This window comes from Lepidochelys kempii, chromosome 2, assembly GCF_965140285.1.
Source record: "Lepidochelys kempii isolate rLepKem1 chromosome 2, rLepKem1.hap1, whole genome shotgun sequence".
Lineage (NCBI taxonomy): Eukaryota > Metazoa > Chordata > Testudines > Cheloniidae > Lepidochelys > Lepidochelys kempii.
The window spans coordinates 218643367-218663341 of NC_136381.1; the positions used below are offsets into that span (position 1 = coordinate 218643367).

At 37.1% G+C, this 19975-nt stretch overlaps 1 protein-coding gene across 7 annotated transcripts in view; it reads right to left on the reverse strand.

Annotated features, from left to right (window-relative positions):
- The window catches only part of PHF14 (PHD finger protein 14), a 301795-nt gene that overhangs the window by 226554 nt on the left and 55266 nt on the right, over positions 1 to 19975 (reverse strand). For all 7 annotated transcript variants that reach the window (XM_073333845.2, XM_073333843.2, XM_073333842.2 and 4 more), the window contains exon 5: positions 11657 to 11816. In XM_073333845.2, the coding sequence (XP_073189946.1) occupies positions 11657 to 11816 (160 nt within the window). The remainder of the gene's footprint in view (positions 1 to 11656; positions 11817 to 19975) is intronic.

Genomic DNA, 19975 nt, shown 5'->3' on the forward strand with positions numbered 1-19975 from the left:
AGTTAAAACTTTAGTTATGTGAATAATAGTAATTGTGGCAGCAATTGCTAGAATTAAGTCTGTACGTGCATTTCCATCTAAACTCATGTTTTAATCCACTTAAAGCTTTCTGAAATCTTCACCATTTGAGTTGAAATTATGTAGGTTTGGTCTATGTTGAAAGGAGAATTTCTTCATAACTGTGGCCAAAAAAAAGCTCAGTGACTTTGAAGCACAAAGACAGTGGAGAGGAAACAATTCCCTTTCCAAAAATCCTTGTAACCTTTATCTGAACAGCTCTAGAATTGAAACAGCTGGTTGTAATAAGCTGAAATATCACATGGAAGCAGTCACAGTGGACCATCAGTACTTTTAAGCATTCAGTGAATGCTTGTTTTTTTACTTGACCAGTCAAGGTGCCTTCAGGTCCTTGATTCCTGTGGCAGTAGGAACAGAGAGCTAATGTATGAGATGTCTCAAGAAGAAAGCATGGAGTCTTGGTGCCATAGAGTTCACATATTATCTCTTGGATGAGAGGGTATGGACAGAGATATAGGTTCATGCTATCTATGTTAGATCCCCAATCACTCAGGCATCTGAGAGCCCCCAAAATTATAACTTAACAACAAGGAATCCAGTGGCACCTTAAAGATTAAAAGACTTATTTGGGCATAAGCTTTTCTCACAAAACCCTTGTAACATAGGGATGTACTACTATCTCCACTGTACAGATGGGAAACTCCTCCTCTCATATGTATACATCAGAGTTCAATGTCCAGGTTCCGTAACCAGAAAATAGTCTCTGTATCAAGGGAGGCAAGACATTGTAAAGTTGAGAAGTGAACTTCACCACCACGTGAGTTATTGTCTGTAATGCTGCCCCGTGGTCACTGTAAGGAGAGGAAATCAGGCCAAGCTAACATATAGTTGCAGCAACTCTGGAGAAGCCGGAGAATAGTCTGTTGAACCAGGTCCAGGATCTACAATCAAGTGAAGAAGGAGGTAGGCAGAAGCAGCGAAGGTCTCCTGAGTTTAATTAGTGTGTCAGACTCTCTTTCCCACCAATGCTTCCACTCTATAAGAACACAGTTTTCAGCTCCCTAGCAGTGCGGATCATCCATACATGGTAAAGGGCAAGCAAGTGCTCTCATCCAGGAATGTGTGAGCTACCGTAGCAAAAGGGTGATGAAAGATCAGCCACAATGTTACACTCCAGTGCCCAGGAGAGGGATTTCTCCCCTGAATACAAGTGACCTTGGTACGGCATGGTGTTTCTCGTTTGAAAATGGAGCATCAGTTAACCGGAAATGTAATAAGTCAGTTTTATCTGTCACAGCTCTCCAGGCAGAGCTAACAGTAATAGTATCTAATCAAAAGTCTGGCAGAACGATGTGTGATACCACATGCAAAGTAAAGGTTAATTCATAATTCAAGCAGCCACTAATAGTATGAGTGGCCACTTGCATTTAGATGGGGAATTGAAACCTGAAGAGACTGTGTTAACAAAGGAAGTTTGTGGTACAGGAAGGACTTGAACATAGGTTTCCCAAGTCCCATAGGCCAGTGTCCTCATCACTGGACCATCCTTCCTTGTCACATTAATAAGTGTTGATTAGTGCAAGGTTACTTAATAAAAGTTAGCCAACATCCATGGATGAGGTTTGCAGCATTCCATGCATCACTGAAGGCTCACTGGATGATAATGTTTCTGGTGCAGTTGATTCCTAGTAGTCAGTGCATCCTTCCATGCAGAAGGACTGGATAGACTGATGAGGAGGTGATATGGCAGTGTTGCTTACAACTAAGTGTGTGGGGAGAGAGGGTCTCTCATTCCAAAACTAGATCTGGAATTGTTCATTTGATTTAAGAATGCCCAAACTCATGTTCCTTCTGTCTGGTTAAGGGTAATACAGGAAGTACTCAGACCTTTGCTTGTGGAGACAGTCAACAACTCCTTTAACGAGAGCAGAATTTAAAAAAAAAAAAAAAAAAAAAAAAAAAGGAAATATTTGTGTTGCCTTTGCCTAAAAAAATTAGCACTTGATGCCAGCAAACTGGCCAAATATAGAGAAGTGGGTAATCTTCCATTTTTGGTTAAGATAACAGAGAAAGTGGAAGTTAAACAACTTTCCCAGAGCCTAAATGGCTGAGAATTCCTTGAGACATATCAGTCAGCCTTCAGACCTGGCTGTAACATGATATAGATCTTCTGACAATGGACAAATACCAGGTTCCATACTGATGCTGTCCTAGATACCACTAACCACAAGATTCTTCAATTCTCTTCAGTAGAAGGGAGTTGCCTTACTGTGGCCTCATTCTTTTCTCTCAGAAATTCCAAAGGGTAGTTTGGGGGGGGTATCAATTTTCTGTCCTGAAGGCTCTCTTACATAGGGTTCCCTATTATCACTCTTCCTATTTCATGTGCATGTGATGCCACTGCCCCAGACATGCAGGAAGAAAGAGAAGATGCAGTGATGTGGTTTAATTAAGCTGCAACTTTATTAATTTATCTCAGTGATTCTCAACCTTTCCAGACTATTATACCCCTTTCAGGAGTCAGATTTGTCTTGCATACCTCCAAATTTCACCTCTCTTAAAAACTACTTGCTTACAAAATCAGACATAAAAATACAAAAGTGTCACAGCACTACTGAAAAATTGCTTACTTTCTCATTTTGTCTGTATGAAATTTTAGTTTGTACTGACTTCGCTACTGTTTTTATGTAGCCTGTTGTAAAACTAGGTAAATACCCTGATTTATTTCATTCTGGGAATTATTTGGCAATAACTAATAAAGCTCATTTCAGCATTCCATCTTCACTCATTTCCACCTGTTTGGTCAAGGCTCGCATAAGCCCCTTACTACCCCCTAACATGGTTACAGCCCACTGCTGGGGCCCCTCCATCCTTGCTTTTTATGAGGTTTAAGAGGGAAAAGGGGCTGTTTCCTAGCTATATCAGACATTAGGAGCCCCACTTCCATTCTCCAGCTTCTTTAGGAAACACCTTCCTCTAAGTCCACATCCAACTCCAATTTATTACTGAATACCTGCCACCAGGTGTACCTGCTGATCCAGGCATACGAGGGCTCTATCCAACAGGACAAGCATATTCTCTCTCTCCCTTGTGTTCAGGGAGCGAATGGTTTACCTGACCCCACTGGGCAGCTGTCAGCTCAGGTGATGCCTACCCATTCTCTTCCCAAAAGAGGCAGGAACCCTTAATGGACCTCTGACCACTTTCCTTCTGGTTGACCAGACAAAAACCTCCTTCGAGGTTGTGGGGATTGCATTTGAAATGTTACTGAAGAAACTTGGAATGAAGTGCTTTCAATATGCTTATGACACAGATCTCTCTCTCCATTATGTCTGACACCTAAGGTATGGTTGAGTGTTTCTCTGTGTCTGGTAATGACTCAGGCGTGGATGAAGCAACCAGATGATATGGTCTGATATGGTCCACTAAAGACTGATAAATTCACAATTTGGGGATCGTTTTGCAACTCCCAGCTATTGTTAGTCAATTATAGAGCTGAGAGGGACAGGACAGTTTTTCGCCCCATCTGCATCACTGTCAACTTCCAGACTTCAGAGTAGCAGCCGTGTTAGTCTGTATTCGCAAAAAGAAAAGGAGTACTGAATTTGTTAGTCTCTAAGGTGTCACAAGTACTCCTTTTCAACTTCCAGACTGTTCTCTAAGATGTAAACCCTCACTATCATCATTCATGCCTTTGGCATTTCAAGATGAGACTACTACAATGTGCTCTACATGAGGTACTCCTTAAGTCTCCACAGAAACTGAGGCTGGTACAGAAGACAACAGTCCACCTTTTAAGCCAAGTATCCTAACACAAGCACACCACCAGATACCCAAAATCTGGACTGGCTACTTTTTGGTTTCTTGCTGTTTCAGGTATTGGTTCTGAAGCCCTAAATGAAATGGGATACAGACATCGTTGAAAAGTGGACATTCTTGAGGTATAGCTGTCTATTGCATTTTGACCCTTAATACTATTAGACCATCACAGTGACTTCTGCCCAGCAGTTAACATTACACACTACAAAGCATGTCAGTAGGTCGCACACTTCTTTGCTTCTGTAGGTCAAGCTGTTTGCACACACCAGGGGCTCCCTGAATCCCTCCATTTCCACCACCCCCAACAAATTCCTTATGTGCCATGCTCCTATCACCATCAATTTCAATTTCTCTGCAACACTTCCTCCATCTCTTATGCCAGGGGCTGTGTATGTTCCCTATTCCCCCACTGTCAGAATATTTGTGCTTGTCCATTCCCTCCTCTTCCACAACACCTGTAGCTCTGTGTGCTCCCTTATTTGTTCCTTCCCTCTATACCCCACCATGTCAAGGACTCTGTGCTTCCCCCATTTCTTGTGCCACATGACAAGATCCCCTACATTCTCTCCCCTGCCATGCACCCGCACATAACAGTCTCCCATGCAAGGGCTGTGCCCTCCATTTCACCTTCCCACTTCCCAGATATCAGGGCCTGTGTGTGCCCCCTCTTCCTATATAATTTTTTTCCCCCCTTTCATTCAGGCTGTCAACATTTTTTACTCAACTGAGACATAGATGAAGTTGAGATGGGGGTTATTATTATGAAGAAAGATGTTAAAGATGTTAAACTGCCATCAACTGTTTTTTGATCTATAGATAAGTTAGATCGGATTGAAACCAATGGGTCTGCTAACCAGATGTCAGGGACTCTGTGTACCCCTCATTCCTCCTTTCCAGTTTTCTTACTTTCACCAAAATCAATAGATTCTGTCCATTGAGACTGAGAGCATTCCATGACATTTTGTAACTGATCAGATGTGGCATTCAAACGTTATCACATTACATCCAAATAAAGAAATGCCATCAATGTGAGCGTATGGCCTCGCAAACTCAGCCAAAATATAAATAAGTCTCTTTATTATAATTCAAGCTCAATAAAAATGTCAACATGAAGTGTAAGAAGTAACAAACAGTATGTTCATCATTCTCCATTGCTCATCCTATGGTTACATTGATATCAAAGAGAAAAGTCACTAAAAGGTACAACAACGGAAAACAATGCCTACAAGTCACTACATTTGGTTAAACCCATAAGGATTTACCAAGCAGAGATAATAGAAACTACAACTGTAATCAAAAATAAATGTTTTACTGGACAGTAGCTCAGTCACTGAAGTATTTAAATATTTGTATAAAATGGAGTTCCTGTTCAAAGTACAGTAATGCATCACCATTGTTAATATCCAAAAACGAGTAATTCACTCTCCTTAATTTTAACTGAGAAATTCACTTTAAAAGATAAGGATTTTGTCGTAAATTGTAAAGATGATTCATCCAATTACCTGCACAGAAATGTGTTTTCTGGGGCTACAAATGTGGTTTTTTCAATGTTTATTAGGATTCTGTGCCTGTACGTGCAGGAGTTAGTGAATATGATTTGTTCATATAAACTACAATTATGGTCCAATGCAAATGAAAACTTGTCCAAGATAAAGTTTAAATTAGTCTTTTTTTGTTATTTTAGAAAGAAAGACAGCTAAACCGTCAGTTTGTAATCTATTCCATAGCAAGAGACAAGCATATTGTCAGGCTGTTTCTGTAGCAGCTAGGATTGGAGTTGTGACTCAGGGCTTCAAAAACTTCCTCTCCGTCCAGTCTTTCCCACTGTTCCAGAGACGCAGTAAGCTATTACACATATGTACATATCACAAAGACACTGGAGGTCAGGGGGTATGTGGAATCAAAACTCTGCCCACTCGGAGCAGGATCTGTGAACAAAGGAAGGAGCAGCAGGGTGTACTCATTTAGTGGGCAGCTGATCCCCCCTCTATTCTCTTTCACCAGTACACAGGGCCAGCCATGATCAGGCACAAAGTGTTCTCATTTCTATACAGTGTACTTTTCTTAAAGAAATTATATTATTTAATCTATGTATGTCAAACAATTCAAAATATTTGCATCAATGGGTGTCAAAAATCTTTTTGTGTACGTCAAGTTTCAGAGCCATGTAACACCTTTTTTCAATAGAATGCCATCTGATGTTACTGTTTTATTGTTACTAAAAGCATTCTGAATTCTATAGGTTTTCCTTTTTTGCACCATACCACTGGTTTAAGGTGCGTTAGACTGAGAACATTTTTATAGGGGGAAGTGGAGAAATAGTTACACATCTTCAAAATTATCTACTATTTTTTAAAAAGCCAACGTTTTAGTTTAAGATTTTTGATAGTAAGTTTTAATACAACTTCCAAATGCACCCTGCAGAGTTCAATATAAAGATACACATCTTCAACAAGCAGCTGCTTCTCAATTTAATTTGCAGTTTTTTCATGCTCCACTGGTGTATTAAATGCTGCTGCACTCTGTAGGAGTTTATCTATGATAAACTCAACAGCTGGCTGCTTGCTTCATACTGACCTTCTCAAAATGTTTTAGCACATGTCACGCAAGTATTACAGATTTAAACTGCCATTTCAGTGTGATTGGCACACAAGTATCTCATTTCCACAACCACCTATATGCGAACTCCAACCTGAATCTTTATTAAAAAACATACAGAAGTCAGTCAAGTTCACAGCTGAGGCAGTTTCAGCTGCATTTAATACCAGTTCTAAATATTTTCCTGTTCATTTGTTTAGCTGCACATGTTTTAGAACCTTGTAATTAAGACAAATTGGGTAATCAAAGAAGAATAATCTTCCTTGTTACTTTACCATCCATTTTGCTTGGAGCAATGATGACAGATTTTGATTAGGGAAGAAGAAAAAATCAACCCAAAACAAGGACAGGACAAATATCCTATTCTAGGATAATACTTTTTGGAGAAAAAAAGATTTTAAAAATCCATCATTCATGTTCATGAAACTGGGAAGCTAGGGCAAAAAAAAAAGATTCTTTAGAGAAAGTAGGCATTTCATTAAAGTAACTATTCACCTTTCACTTAGCAGAAAGAGAGAAATTATTCTGACGTGATTTGAAGAGAAATTGAACAGGTTTGGTTTCACCTACCCGTAATTTCACATCACAGCACTGATGCATGTCTAACATAGCTGGACATCCTCTAAAATGGTGGAAGTTGGTGGAAGGAGGAGGATTTTGTTATTTAATATTTATACTATGGTAGTGCCTAAAGCACTAGGTTGGGTTCCATTGTCCTAGACACTGTAGAAACATAATAGTGGACAGTCCTTGCCCAAAAGAGCTTACAATCTAGAAAATTAAGATCGAGTCACGATACCATTCTTACTGAAGACTGAAACTTTCAGACAAAGATCTAGAGTAAGGGGATGAGGGACTTTTCGCACTGAATCTAATGGTTCTCTTGCACATCATCTGTGTTCTTCAGGAAGGAAAAAAAATTGACCAGCCTACAGGTTGAGAATCAATTTTTTAAACTCCATATGCGTCACAATGTCTCCATGTCCCTTCAGGCTTTCCCCCATTTGTTACTTGGACTAGGAATGCTACAGAGGTTACTATGCTTGCTTATTTCATGCTCTGGACCTATGCTCCATGGGTCCAAGATTGCCATAGTAGACATTTTCTGAAATCAAACAAAAGAAGTGAGCTGGGAGGGTCCCTTAAGTCAGCAGTCACTAATGGAAAAAAGAATCTTATCCAATTACGTTGCCACGCTGTGCACAGAACCAGTAAAATGAAGAAAAGTTCCCACATTAATCAAGTCCACTCTAGTATACAAAGTTTTAAGCACTGTTTGTGATTCAATGTTTTTATGAAGTATGTGAACATGTAATTAAAAACTGTCCATGCACATGTACAAGGGGGATGAATTAAGGTTGCACACACAACTTTAATGCTGGCATTACCTCGTTTTTGAGAGCTTATCTTTGCAACCTTAATGTTCTTTTCAGCATAGGTTACACGTGCGCAATTTATTCTACTAATACTACTACTACTTTTTAAAATTCTATAACTGCTAATTGTGAGGAACTGAATTAGTCCAAATTGTGCAATGGTTTTAAAATGTGTTTGTTATCAAGACACACTTCGATTAAGGTCTCTGGAGGAGTTTGAGGCCCCAGTCTTGCTAACAACTTAAGCATGTACCCTAACTTTATGCATGTGAGTAAACCCATTGACGACAAGGCCTAAATCATTGGTCTATTTTTAAAAAGGCCATGGTGGGCAACATTAAAGACTATGATTTCCAGTATCAAGCTGCTTCTCTTTGTAGGTAACATTCTACCTTCCTCCCCAAGACTAAACTCATATTGTGCAGAATCCTCCATGATATCAAAGGTAAAGGGGAGATATGACCCTAAGAATGTTAAAACTCTAGCACAATTTTACCTGCAAGAATTAAACCCATTAATGTTATTCTCAATAACAGTACATTTACAGGAGGTGGAAAACTCTTTTTGTTACATACTGCTGTTTCTAAGGGCCTCATCCTGAACGTGTTCACCTCCCAATGACTGCAGGGTCAGAGATCACTACTGTAGTAGCATAAGTAGAAAACTGAGAAACAAGTTGGGCAGGAAAGCTAAAAGTAAGACGAAACAAAGCCCCTGGCTGGGAGAGAGAGTAGAACATTAAGCAGACGGCAGGGAGAAAACATAGCTATGTTCTTAGAACATATTACATACAAAACATGTATACAATGTTTTATAGCACTTGAACTGGAGAATGAGAGCATACTTGTGACAGATAGGGAGAGTACCGAACTGTGTAATTAAAGCTTTTTTCAGATGAAGGGTCTTCCTTTGAGTCATAACACATAAGCAAATGATTATCAACAAAGGTAAAATGAAACTTATTGTATTTAACTTTGCAGTTTTTACTACTTCCTTATATTTTGTGCAAATATAACTGGATCACTTTTGCAATACCAAAATGTTTGGCTCTCAAAGGAATTGCTGGAGAAAGTTATTAAAACCAGCCTGAACTTAAGCAGATACCTGAAAGTAGAGAAACCAGGCACTTTGATATCCTTGTCCCATGCCATTACTTACTAATAAAGACCCTATTTTGTTGTACAATACATAATTGATTATACTAGCTTTAAAATATACAAAATGAACATTCTCTTTGTGAATGCAAACTGAAATTGTGAAAGATTTCACAGCCATATATGCTGCAAGAACTTGAAGGTTAGTGTGCTTATAGTACTTGAAATAGTAATACATATGTGACATTGTACCCCATAATGCTTTATGGGAATATGACATAACTGAAATATGTTTTATGCTACATGTGCCATGTAACATATCTCTGTAAAGATTATAGTCTACTGAGTTCCTTACCAGCCAAGCCACATTTCTGGGAAAGCTCAGATGTGGATTGGCATCTCCAAGTTTATTGTTGGCTTAAGGGCTTCTTGGCTGGGCACTTACTGAGAATAGTCTTTTCGCAGGAAGCTGACCAACTGCTTCACTAAAACCTACTTAGAATCAGACAAGTATACCACCAATATTCGTAACTTCAAATACAAAAATGATATATGCATACAAATAGGAAGAATAGATTCAGTAGACCATAACCTTTACAGAGATATGTTACATGGCACATGTAGCATAAAACATATTCCAGTTATGTCATATTCCCATAAAGCATTATGGGGTACAACGTCACAAGATATTTACCTGGTTCTTTGACTCATTCATCATAATCACTGACAAGGTTCCTCAGGACTGTTACACCTATGCAAATCCAAAAGACACAGTGGCTCAGCCTGAGTTAAAACACTATCTTTTGACATTAATGTCCTTGCCAACTATTTCTACTGTCTTCGTCTGCTAAGATTAATCACTGAAGTATTGATAGCAGGCCCATCATCTGAAAACCCTCCAATTCTTTGAATATCAGACAAGTTTCAGATGTGTGGAAGCATATGTGCATATGGTGTGGCAACAGCAGTGACCTTGATGTGACCTTGGTCAAAGATATCCTGCTGATCAGAGGTCAGGCAACACTGCTAATTGTGCCAGGAATTTTTTAAAGGATGTATTACCATCAACATCCAGTGTTCTTGACTTATTTTTTGGATCTGGTAGGGAAAGAAAAAATCACATTAGAGTGGTTCTGTTCTTTCTTGTCATCGATCCCAGAGAGTACTGATGAGAGAGTGCTATGCCTGTCTGAGTGCTCTCAGCTGGACGACCCCACATGAGCTTAATATTGTTACCCCACTTGATCAACAAAGAAAGCTATTAGGGGAAACGGAGAGGTAATAAGAGGTACAGAGACCTTGACTGAGACATTTACTTGCTATCCCATTATCTGGCAGAGATCATCACCAGCATGAAAGCTAACAGGCTTAAACAGAGTCTAGACAAGACTGAGATAATGCTCACTGACAGGAAGCAGCACACAGAGGAAAATGATGAAGTCTATGAGCAATCCCATAAATTACTGCATTTGCTTGCCATTTGTCAAAGTGGTCTGCAATCTCATATCTCAGTTGTCAGAAATGTCTTTTTCCATCTTGGGGTAGCCAAAAGTCTGTTTTTTTATTGCTGGTGCAGACTTCACCATGTTCCTACATGCCTTTGATACTCTAGAATAGTGCTTCAATGCACCCTATCCATGTCCAACCACAGGTGGAACACAAACTCCAGCGAGTGAAGAATGGAGCTTTCTGCCATCTGATAAAGGCGACTAGCAGGGGCACATATATTATAAGGGTGCTCCACACTACACAATGGGTATTAGAAAATTTCTGGGTAAAATGCAAGGTGTTGGTTAACATCTACAAAACCCTAACTGGCCAAGGCCTAACTACGTCAAGACCTCTCTAAGTAATCACACAAGCTGTGTTTGCCCAAAACACTTCAGATAAATTATGACAGGGGTGAGGTTCAAAGAAGCCAGCTTGTTGGCAGCATAGGCCCACACCTTCAGAATTCATTGCCACCAGAAGTTAGACTAAACCCAAGTCTGACTATATTCATGAAACTAAGTTATACATGCCTTTGTTTAAGGGTTTTCCATAATTGCTGGTTCTCTTCTCTTGTCATTTAATCTACTGATGAGGTCTTACTCACATCTCTTTTAAGTCCTGAAGTGGGGTGGGGGTGGTTCCACTCGGTATTTAGCTTCCTACCCATGGGTAATGTTTTTGCCTTAATCTAAGCTCTGTTCCAGATATTTTGGTGGTGAATGCAGTATAAATGCTTGAAATACATAAAATAAGTAAATAACTTTCTACACCTCTCATTTCCTTGACCCTTTAAAATATTTTTTTCCTAAACTGAGCAAGCACATTCATGGCCATGAAGGGAAGATTTCTCAATATTGATTAATGTATGTAACAATGTATGCTGACTGCATATATCAGTGAACATCAAGATTCATTGCCTCCTGAACTATATATTGACCTCTGCTTCACCTCAGTCTATTTTTAGTTTACAGGGCAATAAATTTTGATGTTCAAATCAACTAGTCAATATCTGTTTCCTATTACATAGGGCATAAAGGATATTAAAAGTCTACAGAAATTAAATGCTGGACTAGAAAATACAAGCATTTTTCTAAATCAAAATGGGAAAAAAAGATCAGCTCCAATGCAATTTTGTTTATGCTATTGTCCCCTAATGAAACTCAAAGGAATAGGCCCAGGATCATGTAATAACATATTTAACTTTTACTTTTAAGACTATGTGGTAATATCAAGTTTGAATAATCGCTTCTGCAACCTGACCTGCCAGCATCTGTCTCTTTGAAGATTCCATCTTGATTGGGACATAGTTCACAGCTAGGAGATACCCCACATTTGCATGCATCACAAAACCAAGGTTCAGTGGAGTTTTCTGAAGCTGAGCTCATAATAGAATCACTCTCTCCGTCAACACCATAGCAACCTACAGACAGAGAAAATAAAGAGCAATTGAATACAAAAGGAGGTACGATTATTTCAAAACAGACTTCAAGGGACAGATTTTCAACTCAGTCCTAAACAAGGTTTATGCAGGCACAAATAACTGCAGGCACAACTTTGCACCCACACGAAAGCGAGTATCTGAAAAATCTAGTCCTTGAAGGTGACCTGCAGAGGATATTTTTTAAATTGGGCTTTTGATTTTTACTTCTCCAATATATAAAGAAGACCTGAAAAGTGTTTGTTTATATGTAAAAACATATTTTATCTGTATGATTTGTATGGTTTTTACCACAAAAATACCAAGACTGTCCAGTCTGGTCTGCCCTAATTTGGTAAGAAGATTTTAAGGGTAAACTTTAACATCGTAACTGCAGGGATAGGAGTGTTGAATCTTTAATAAAGGCTTCCATTATTCAAAATGCTAGTCAGTAAAAATTAAATTGGCATGAGAAGGGATTTCAAACAGCAATTAAAAATCCTCTCACTTTTTTAACTCATTATGTCATGATTACATTAGTTCTCCAGTCAGTTTACAGTCTCCCTGACAGGAACTGACCTATTAATGTAAAAATAAAACAATTAAAAACTTTTCAGACCTTCTTTTTTGTGCACCATAAATAAAAAAGAGCACAAGCTTATTTTTTCCCCTTTCCAGGTCACCTTTAAAATGAAAATGTAGAACATGAATAAATGCATCAAAGCAAAAACAAAATTCTAAATAAGTAAATGTAAGTTTATAAAGATGTCAAAATATTTACAAACAGTACTTATACAGACATTTCAAATTGGAGTTCAAGAGTATTTTTACTAGCGTTATTGGGAGTTCCCCCTCCCATTAGCATCCAGGATACAAAAGAAGGCATGTTCTGTTGTCCAAAGAACATTCCAAAGGCCGGGGGCGAGGGGAAGAGATTGGAACAAACAAGTAAGATGGCCAAGTGGTGACTGCCCACACCTTAAAACAAGTTTTTTTTTTAATTTGAAGTATTCTACACACAAGCACCCCACACCACTGCAAAATAGTCAGCTGTTAGTTGTAATGGGAGAGGTGGGAGACTTGAAAATGAAAGGAAAATAGCCTTATGAACCAACTCAGGAAAAGTGTTCAAGTATAGAGAGCAGTATGGAAGGAGTAGTGGACAAATGACATGTCAAGGTGGGCATAAGTGGCAGAGGAAGGAGAGAAAGAGTGGGGGAGAAGGTGGGGTAACACGAAAAGAAATATGAATGGATAAGTTATGAGAGCCAGTGGTATTCTCAGACTTTTCTAATATAATTTTCCACGAGACACTACAAAACTGAAAATTGGATGCCGAATTTGTTACTGCACACTAAAAATAGTAAACATCCTATTTGATAAATACACTGAGATCAGATACACAGAACACTGGCTTTTAATTTACCGCTCCAATTTAAAATTTTAAAATAGATTATGCTCTTTATTAACACTTTATCAAAAATAGCCAGCAGAATTTGAGAGCTGCAAAATAGTATATTTTATCCATCAAACAGAAGTTTAAACAACACTGCAGCCATATAAATGGTCACCGATAACAGCAATGTGCTGTATAAATAAATCAAGGTTTTAAAAACAAACCTACAGTGCAACGGATCTGGCAATTTTCTGCAATATATTTGACAAATCTTATTGTATTAAGTTTATGTATCATTGTGGGCCAGTGATTATATGCAACTCCCTGGGGGAGAGTGAATACTGCCTTCCAGGAATTAAGAACAGTGGGGGATTATTAGGCAAATTCACTCAGGATGTAAACACCACCAGTGAAGTACCAGCACTTGGAGAGGTTTGCACATACTGGTGGCAAACTGGATTCACCAGAGACCAACATACAAAAAAAGGACCTATGGATAAATAGCCTGAATTTAAACTGACTCAGGGCCTTCTTTCCAATCCAGCAAACTGACAAAACCTTCTGTCCAAGGGGGAGTCCCAATCCTTACGGAAGGGTCTGAAGGACTGACTCCTGCCAAAGCTCCTTCTAGCGTCGGGGGGAGGGGAGTGACTTCTGTTAAGTTTTTTTTTAAGCGTATGTGTAGGTTTATTGTTTATATGTTTTCTCTATAATTGCTTTTACCTTAAGAATAAATGTGCTTGCTTAGAAAGACCTGTGTGGTAATTTATAGTGATGGTCAATTATGCAGTTTACAGAATCTGAAGAGAAAGCAAACCACAGGTCCTGGCCATTTAGGCTATCTGGCTTGCTGAGAACAACAGTGTAGGCAAGGAACTTTGTAGCCTGCAAAAAACCCTAGTCAGCAGGGAAAGAAATATAGGTCTCCGCCCAAGAAAGATGACAGCAAGGGAGCTGGAGGCCTAAAAGTAGGAGCCCTTGCTGCACTATGTGGGGAATACAGAGCTGAACTTTGAGATGTAATATATAGCATAATAGCACAGAATATTTAAAAGTTGTCTACATGTACTTCAAACAAATCTAATTTGCCTACAGTTACTTTTTTGGGATGTTTTTGGAACGCTACACAATATTCTTTGTCCCCAAAATCTCATATATGTCATGTGAAGTTAGGCTCACAGATAGGATTTGCAGGGCTCAGGAAATGTAACAGAAGCACCCCCACAGCCACATGAGACCTATAAGGGCTACAAGATAGATTTTTCAGTGTAGGCTTCCTTGTCTATGCCCATTTCTCTATTCTTGCCTAAAACAGAAGGGTTAAGGGACCTTCTCCTTCCATTCTGCCATCCCAAAAACAGCACAAATTAAAAAGCTACAGATCAACAGTGGGAAAAATCAAAGCATAAAACATACAAATATATTCAAATCCACCCTCTTCATACAGTTTTAAACTCCTCATAGCTCCTGATTCCCCTTCTACTCCCATCTACTTAACCTCTTCCAACCCATCTCTTCTCTTTCATAAATAAAGCTTTCTCCATCTTCTACTAACCAGATCACATAACCATGTCTACCATTCTCCCTAATCATTATGTGAGCCCATGTTGTCCTTCCCTTCTCCTGAACCACACTTCCCTCTCCCTCATCAAGACAATAAGTCAACTGTACAGAAGAAATGTGCTCAAGTATTTTACACCATTCGGAATCAAAATTATAAAAAAGATAGGGAGGGGTCACTTCTCACCTAGTTCTTAATGAAAAAATAAGTAAAATGCTTATGACAATTATACCAAAGTTCTCCTTAAAATATATATATATTTTAAATCCAGTTTAACAAAAGCTAGTCATAGCTGGATTTTAGTTGGTCTCAAAACATATCACAGTATTCTCATATTTGTGAGTGTCTCATGCCAGAACAATTAAAGCCTCAGTTACAAAGCTGCTCTAACCATCACGATGCGTTCTATGGCCAAAAATTAAAGATAATTTCCACAAACTTTTCTTCGTTAGCCTGAGGGCACTCCCTTAAATGCTGTTGATTCAGTTACATTACAGAAACTGGGGAATTTGATTAGCTCTTCTGACATTTTAGGTTAAAAGAGAAGGTTAGAACTGCATTAGTAGTGAGTCACTATTTCCTTTCTGAACACTGTTTTTCTCAATTATGAAGCTGCTTAAGATACTCCGACTTCTAAGCAGTGGAATTTTGAGGACCTTCTGTCTTTATTGGAATCTGTCAAGTTAGAGAACATTAACTTGCATTTAATTTTTTTCTTTTAAATTTGACTTGTATTTATCTACGTTCTCAAGCATAAATCACGGTTCATATTAACAAGTGTACTTTATACAATCAAATTAGAAACATGCCCAACAAACTGATGTAGTGTTTACATTAGTATAGTTTTACCATGTTATATTACATCTCACCTTACATATAGTAGTTCTTAGAATTGTATTAAAGCAAACTAATGTTCAGAGATAAGTGAGTTAAAGTTTTAGTTAAAACAGATGTTTCATTAACAGTGCAGAGGTCAATGTGGTGTGACGTATCTCAGATACTGTACAGATGGACACACTAGGAATACCTAAACAAACAAAACACAGCTGAACAGATCTGTTAGTCTTCTCTGCATCAATCTTTACTTGTCCTCAAACATCCCTCATCATTGACTCCGCAAAGACACCTAAATTGGAGTCCTTTTGCTTGTATTACTGAAAATTACTTACATCAGAAATTAAAGAATCATGAAATAGGTTTCAAGATTTAGTTACACTAAAGAACTAACTACCCTTGTTTTAAATTTTCCTGCATAAATTATTTTTGTCTCCTTTATTTTCAGTTTTTGTCACACATTAGGGCCTGGGCAAGTTGAGATGGTATGCTTGTTATTACACTGACCTATAACTTGGTAGAAAATTTCAGTGAAATAGAAATTTAGGTACAAGCAACTTCCACCAAGCACTTAGGAACATTTGTTTGCAATAAGAGGCCTTGTTTGAAACTGTTAACAGCTGCATTTCCATATCTTCCTGAACTTTTTCAACCGGATCAAGGAGATTTTCTTGTATTTGTTTCTCATGAAACTTGTTTAATTTATTTCTAGGCAAAACATAACTGAGAATGTTTTCCAGAGATTACTGTCTCTTCTTATACAACCTAGCCATTTATGTAGGGCTGAGAGCAATGGAACAGCTTATGAGAGTGCCTGAATCGGTTGCAAGAATAAACTCTTATCTACAAAAACATATGAAATCCCAGAATATTTGAAGACAATTTGGTCGGGGGAAAAGGGGAAGAGGAGGGAGTTTACAGCTGTAAAACAAAGAAAGGTACCACGAATCCTGCCAATGACTTTACATCAACATAACAAATAAAATCATATCTACAGAAACAGAAAACTAAAATACACATTTCCATTCTCCTTTCTGGTTTTACCAATAAAAAGTAAACATTTTCCTTGTTAATCTAGCTAACATTTCAGAAAAAGCTATGTTTTTACACTGATATATTCAGCACAAAATTTACATTTTAAAAAGGGACACCATCAACTTAAAAATTATCTATTAGTGTTATAGGATTTCAGCTGAAGGTTAGTGGAAAAAATATTGTTTTCATTTTGTTTATTTTGTTAATCTGACATCCGTTGGTGTTTCCCATGCACTGTCAGTACTTAGAAACAAAAGCATTTAACAAAAAAATAGAAAAATGTGATTGTAAAACCACAAAAATTGATAGGGAGAGTCAGAAGGCAATGTAGTACCCAAAACTATTTTTGAGCTCTGTTTATAAAAAAGATCAAATTTCGAGTTGCGGGTAACAACCAAGTATCAGTACTGTAAATTGAAGATTTGAATGGCACATATCACATGTTCCCTAACTTGTGAGCCAAGCTACTAAACACAAGAAAAAGGGGGAGTATTTCTATGATGGATCCTTTTTTCCCTGAATCAATTCTGCTGGCAGACTAAGAATGTCAGAGGTACCTTTGAAATTAGGCAAGTGGACATAACAAGTGACAAGTCCACAAACACAAATGAATATAATTTATTCCACGGTTGCAGAAATAAAAGGTGGTCATAATAAAATTATACAAAAAATATTTTGGAAAGAACTATGGGATCCCTCTAGGATGAATGGTGACATTTACTGCTTATAGAACATAATCTGATTTACTTAAATTCGTTTTATTACATATCTACAAGTTTAATATAATTTTAACTAATATTCTAATCTAATAAAAGTTTATTATAATTTTAACTAATATTCTAATTTAATAATCTAACTCTAATAAAAGAGTTATAATAAGTATAACTGAAACATAAGTCATATTTTGATTAATAAATTTGATTTCTAGTAAAGTAAACATATAAACTTCACTTTTTTTCACATCATCATAAAAACATGAATTTGTGTTTTACCACACCAGGGTCCAGTTTCCTAATTCTGATTCTTCAGACAAAGATGAAAAATCCCATTAACTTTACTGGCCAATTATGAAATTCTATACATAGACACAAAAATCATCTTTCATTTCTGAACTAGCCAGCAAATGCCCCAAAGCATGGTATTTATCCTCTCAAAGACTATACATTAGAAATAGTATTGGTCATAAAAATTATCCAACCAATAAGACCAGCTATAATATAATAAATAAGATAAAAATGATATTCATATGTAAAATCTATGGACTAAACACCAAGCAAAAACATTTAACAAATCAAAATATGTTACTATGGTAACTTCAAGTAACAAAAATCTTGTACAAACTGGTAAAATCAGATCCTCCAAAAATAAGAATTAATGCAGTTCATCTGTATAGCAGGTTGTCTGGAGACCACTGTGCTAATTTTGAGTAAAAGACATGAATTACCCTAAGTCTTTACCAATGTTACAGTTAATTAGTGGGTTCAAATACAAATTGCACCCTTCCTTTTGCAGCTTATATTTATTAATAAAAATAATCCCTAAAACACTCACTAATGCAAAGTTATAATATTATTCTATCAATCACAGCTTATGGTCTTGAAGACACCAATTATTTAGCAACTTAGATTATGTATTTGCTTCTTGCAGTGAATTTTGGCCCAAATTCTATGTTCAGTTTTCTGATGAAAAAGTAAAGTAGTAGGCCCAAAAGTGGTCTTGAGCACCCACAATTCTTTATAGGTCAATGGGAGTTGTTGACATGATAAGCACCTCTCAAATTAAGTCCTATGGTCCCAAACCTACAAACACTTAAATATGTAAGTAACTTTAATTATGTGAATAGCCCCATTCAATTCAACAGGAATATATAGAAGAGGAAAAGTTACTCATATGCTTGTTTGTCAGCTTGGGGACTAAACAGGCTAGTGTAGTTCTACCACGGGATGTCTCAAATGAAGCTACTGCAGGCCTGAACAGTAAATCATGTCATACCTATCTCTTGCTTTAAAAGAGTAGGGTGGTAGCAAAGTTGATTAAGATTTTTTTTTTTAAATGTTGAACTCAAACAAACAATTTCAGTTTATACAGCAAAGAAAAAGTGCAACCAATAATGCATGTGTTCATATACTTCCAATCTAAAAATTATGCAGGTCTGTATGTCAACTCAATCAGTGTTGCAAGGTTTGTTAACTTCAGCTCTAAAAGTCAAAAATTTATTTAGCTCTACTTTAAAAAAATATATTTTAAATTAGCAAAAAGCAGTTCAGGAAATTGCTACTTAATTTTTGTGCAAGAACAAAAGCGTTATTGCCATTAGCAATTAAATTTCGTCCCGACAAGAAATATTCAAGGCAATACGGTATTTCTATATGATGTCTCAATCTCTGAAAATTCACCTATTGCTCAGCAGGAAACTATATTTTGCATTACAATAATGCAATAAACAGCAGAGGACTTATTAAAAATTAAATTCAGCTACTTTTCAAGATGGATCAGTTAATATTTTTGTTTGCAGAGCAGTTAAGCTATTGAATTCTGCAATTATATGGCAATGTGATTTGTTGGTTTGGTTCATTATCCATTGACTACCATAAAATAGTAACAATGCTCAAACTCCTCTAGTGACAGAATTAGAATTTTCCATAGTAAACTAAAACTAACTTCAGGAAATTACGCAACAACATCATAGACATTTTAAAAAATATTAGCCTTCCATTCCCATGCAACACTCATCAGTAAGATTAAAAAATATAAGAAATCTCTGTAACTGAACTAAACTGCAAAACAAAAGGACAAGCATACTAGGAGGTGTGTTAATGTATCAGCTATGATACCTAAAAACCATTTATTACAGATACTGTACATCAAATTCTACTACAATTTTCTTTATAGTGTGATACCAGCTTTAAATAAAAATTAGAAAAAAATCAACAAATAGAACGCTTTAAAAAAAAAAAGTTCTAATATATTAATCCAGTAAATGGCATTGGAGGTTATGTATGGGCAATAATTTTAATATACAGAATGAGCAGACTGTGATTTCCTTAAATTTTATTACTCAAAATTACTCAACGGTATTCAGGGTGGCATATTTTATTTTACCATATGGATGGATGACAATCAGTTTCTTTCAAGCATTTAATGCTTTTTCAGCAATGCCATCTAGTTATCAGATTTGCTTTACTAACAAATTTGCCTATCATATCTGCTAATAAATCAACATTTAACCTCCTCAATATCATCTTGTTTTGACTGAGAGATGTTACCTAATTAAACCTATTAATGAAGTCATGTGCCTGGCGTACTTATGCTTACTCTTTCTAGAATTACAAATGC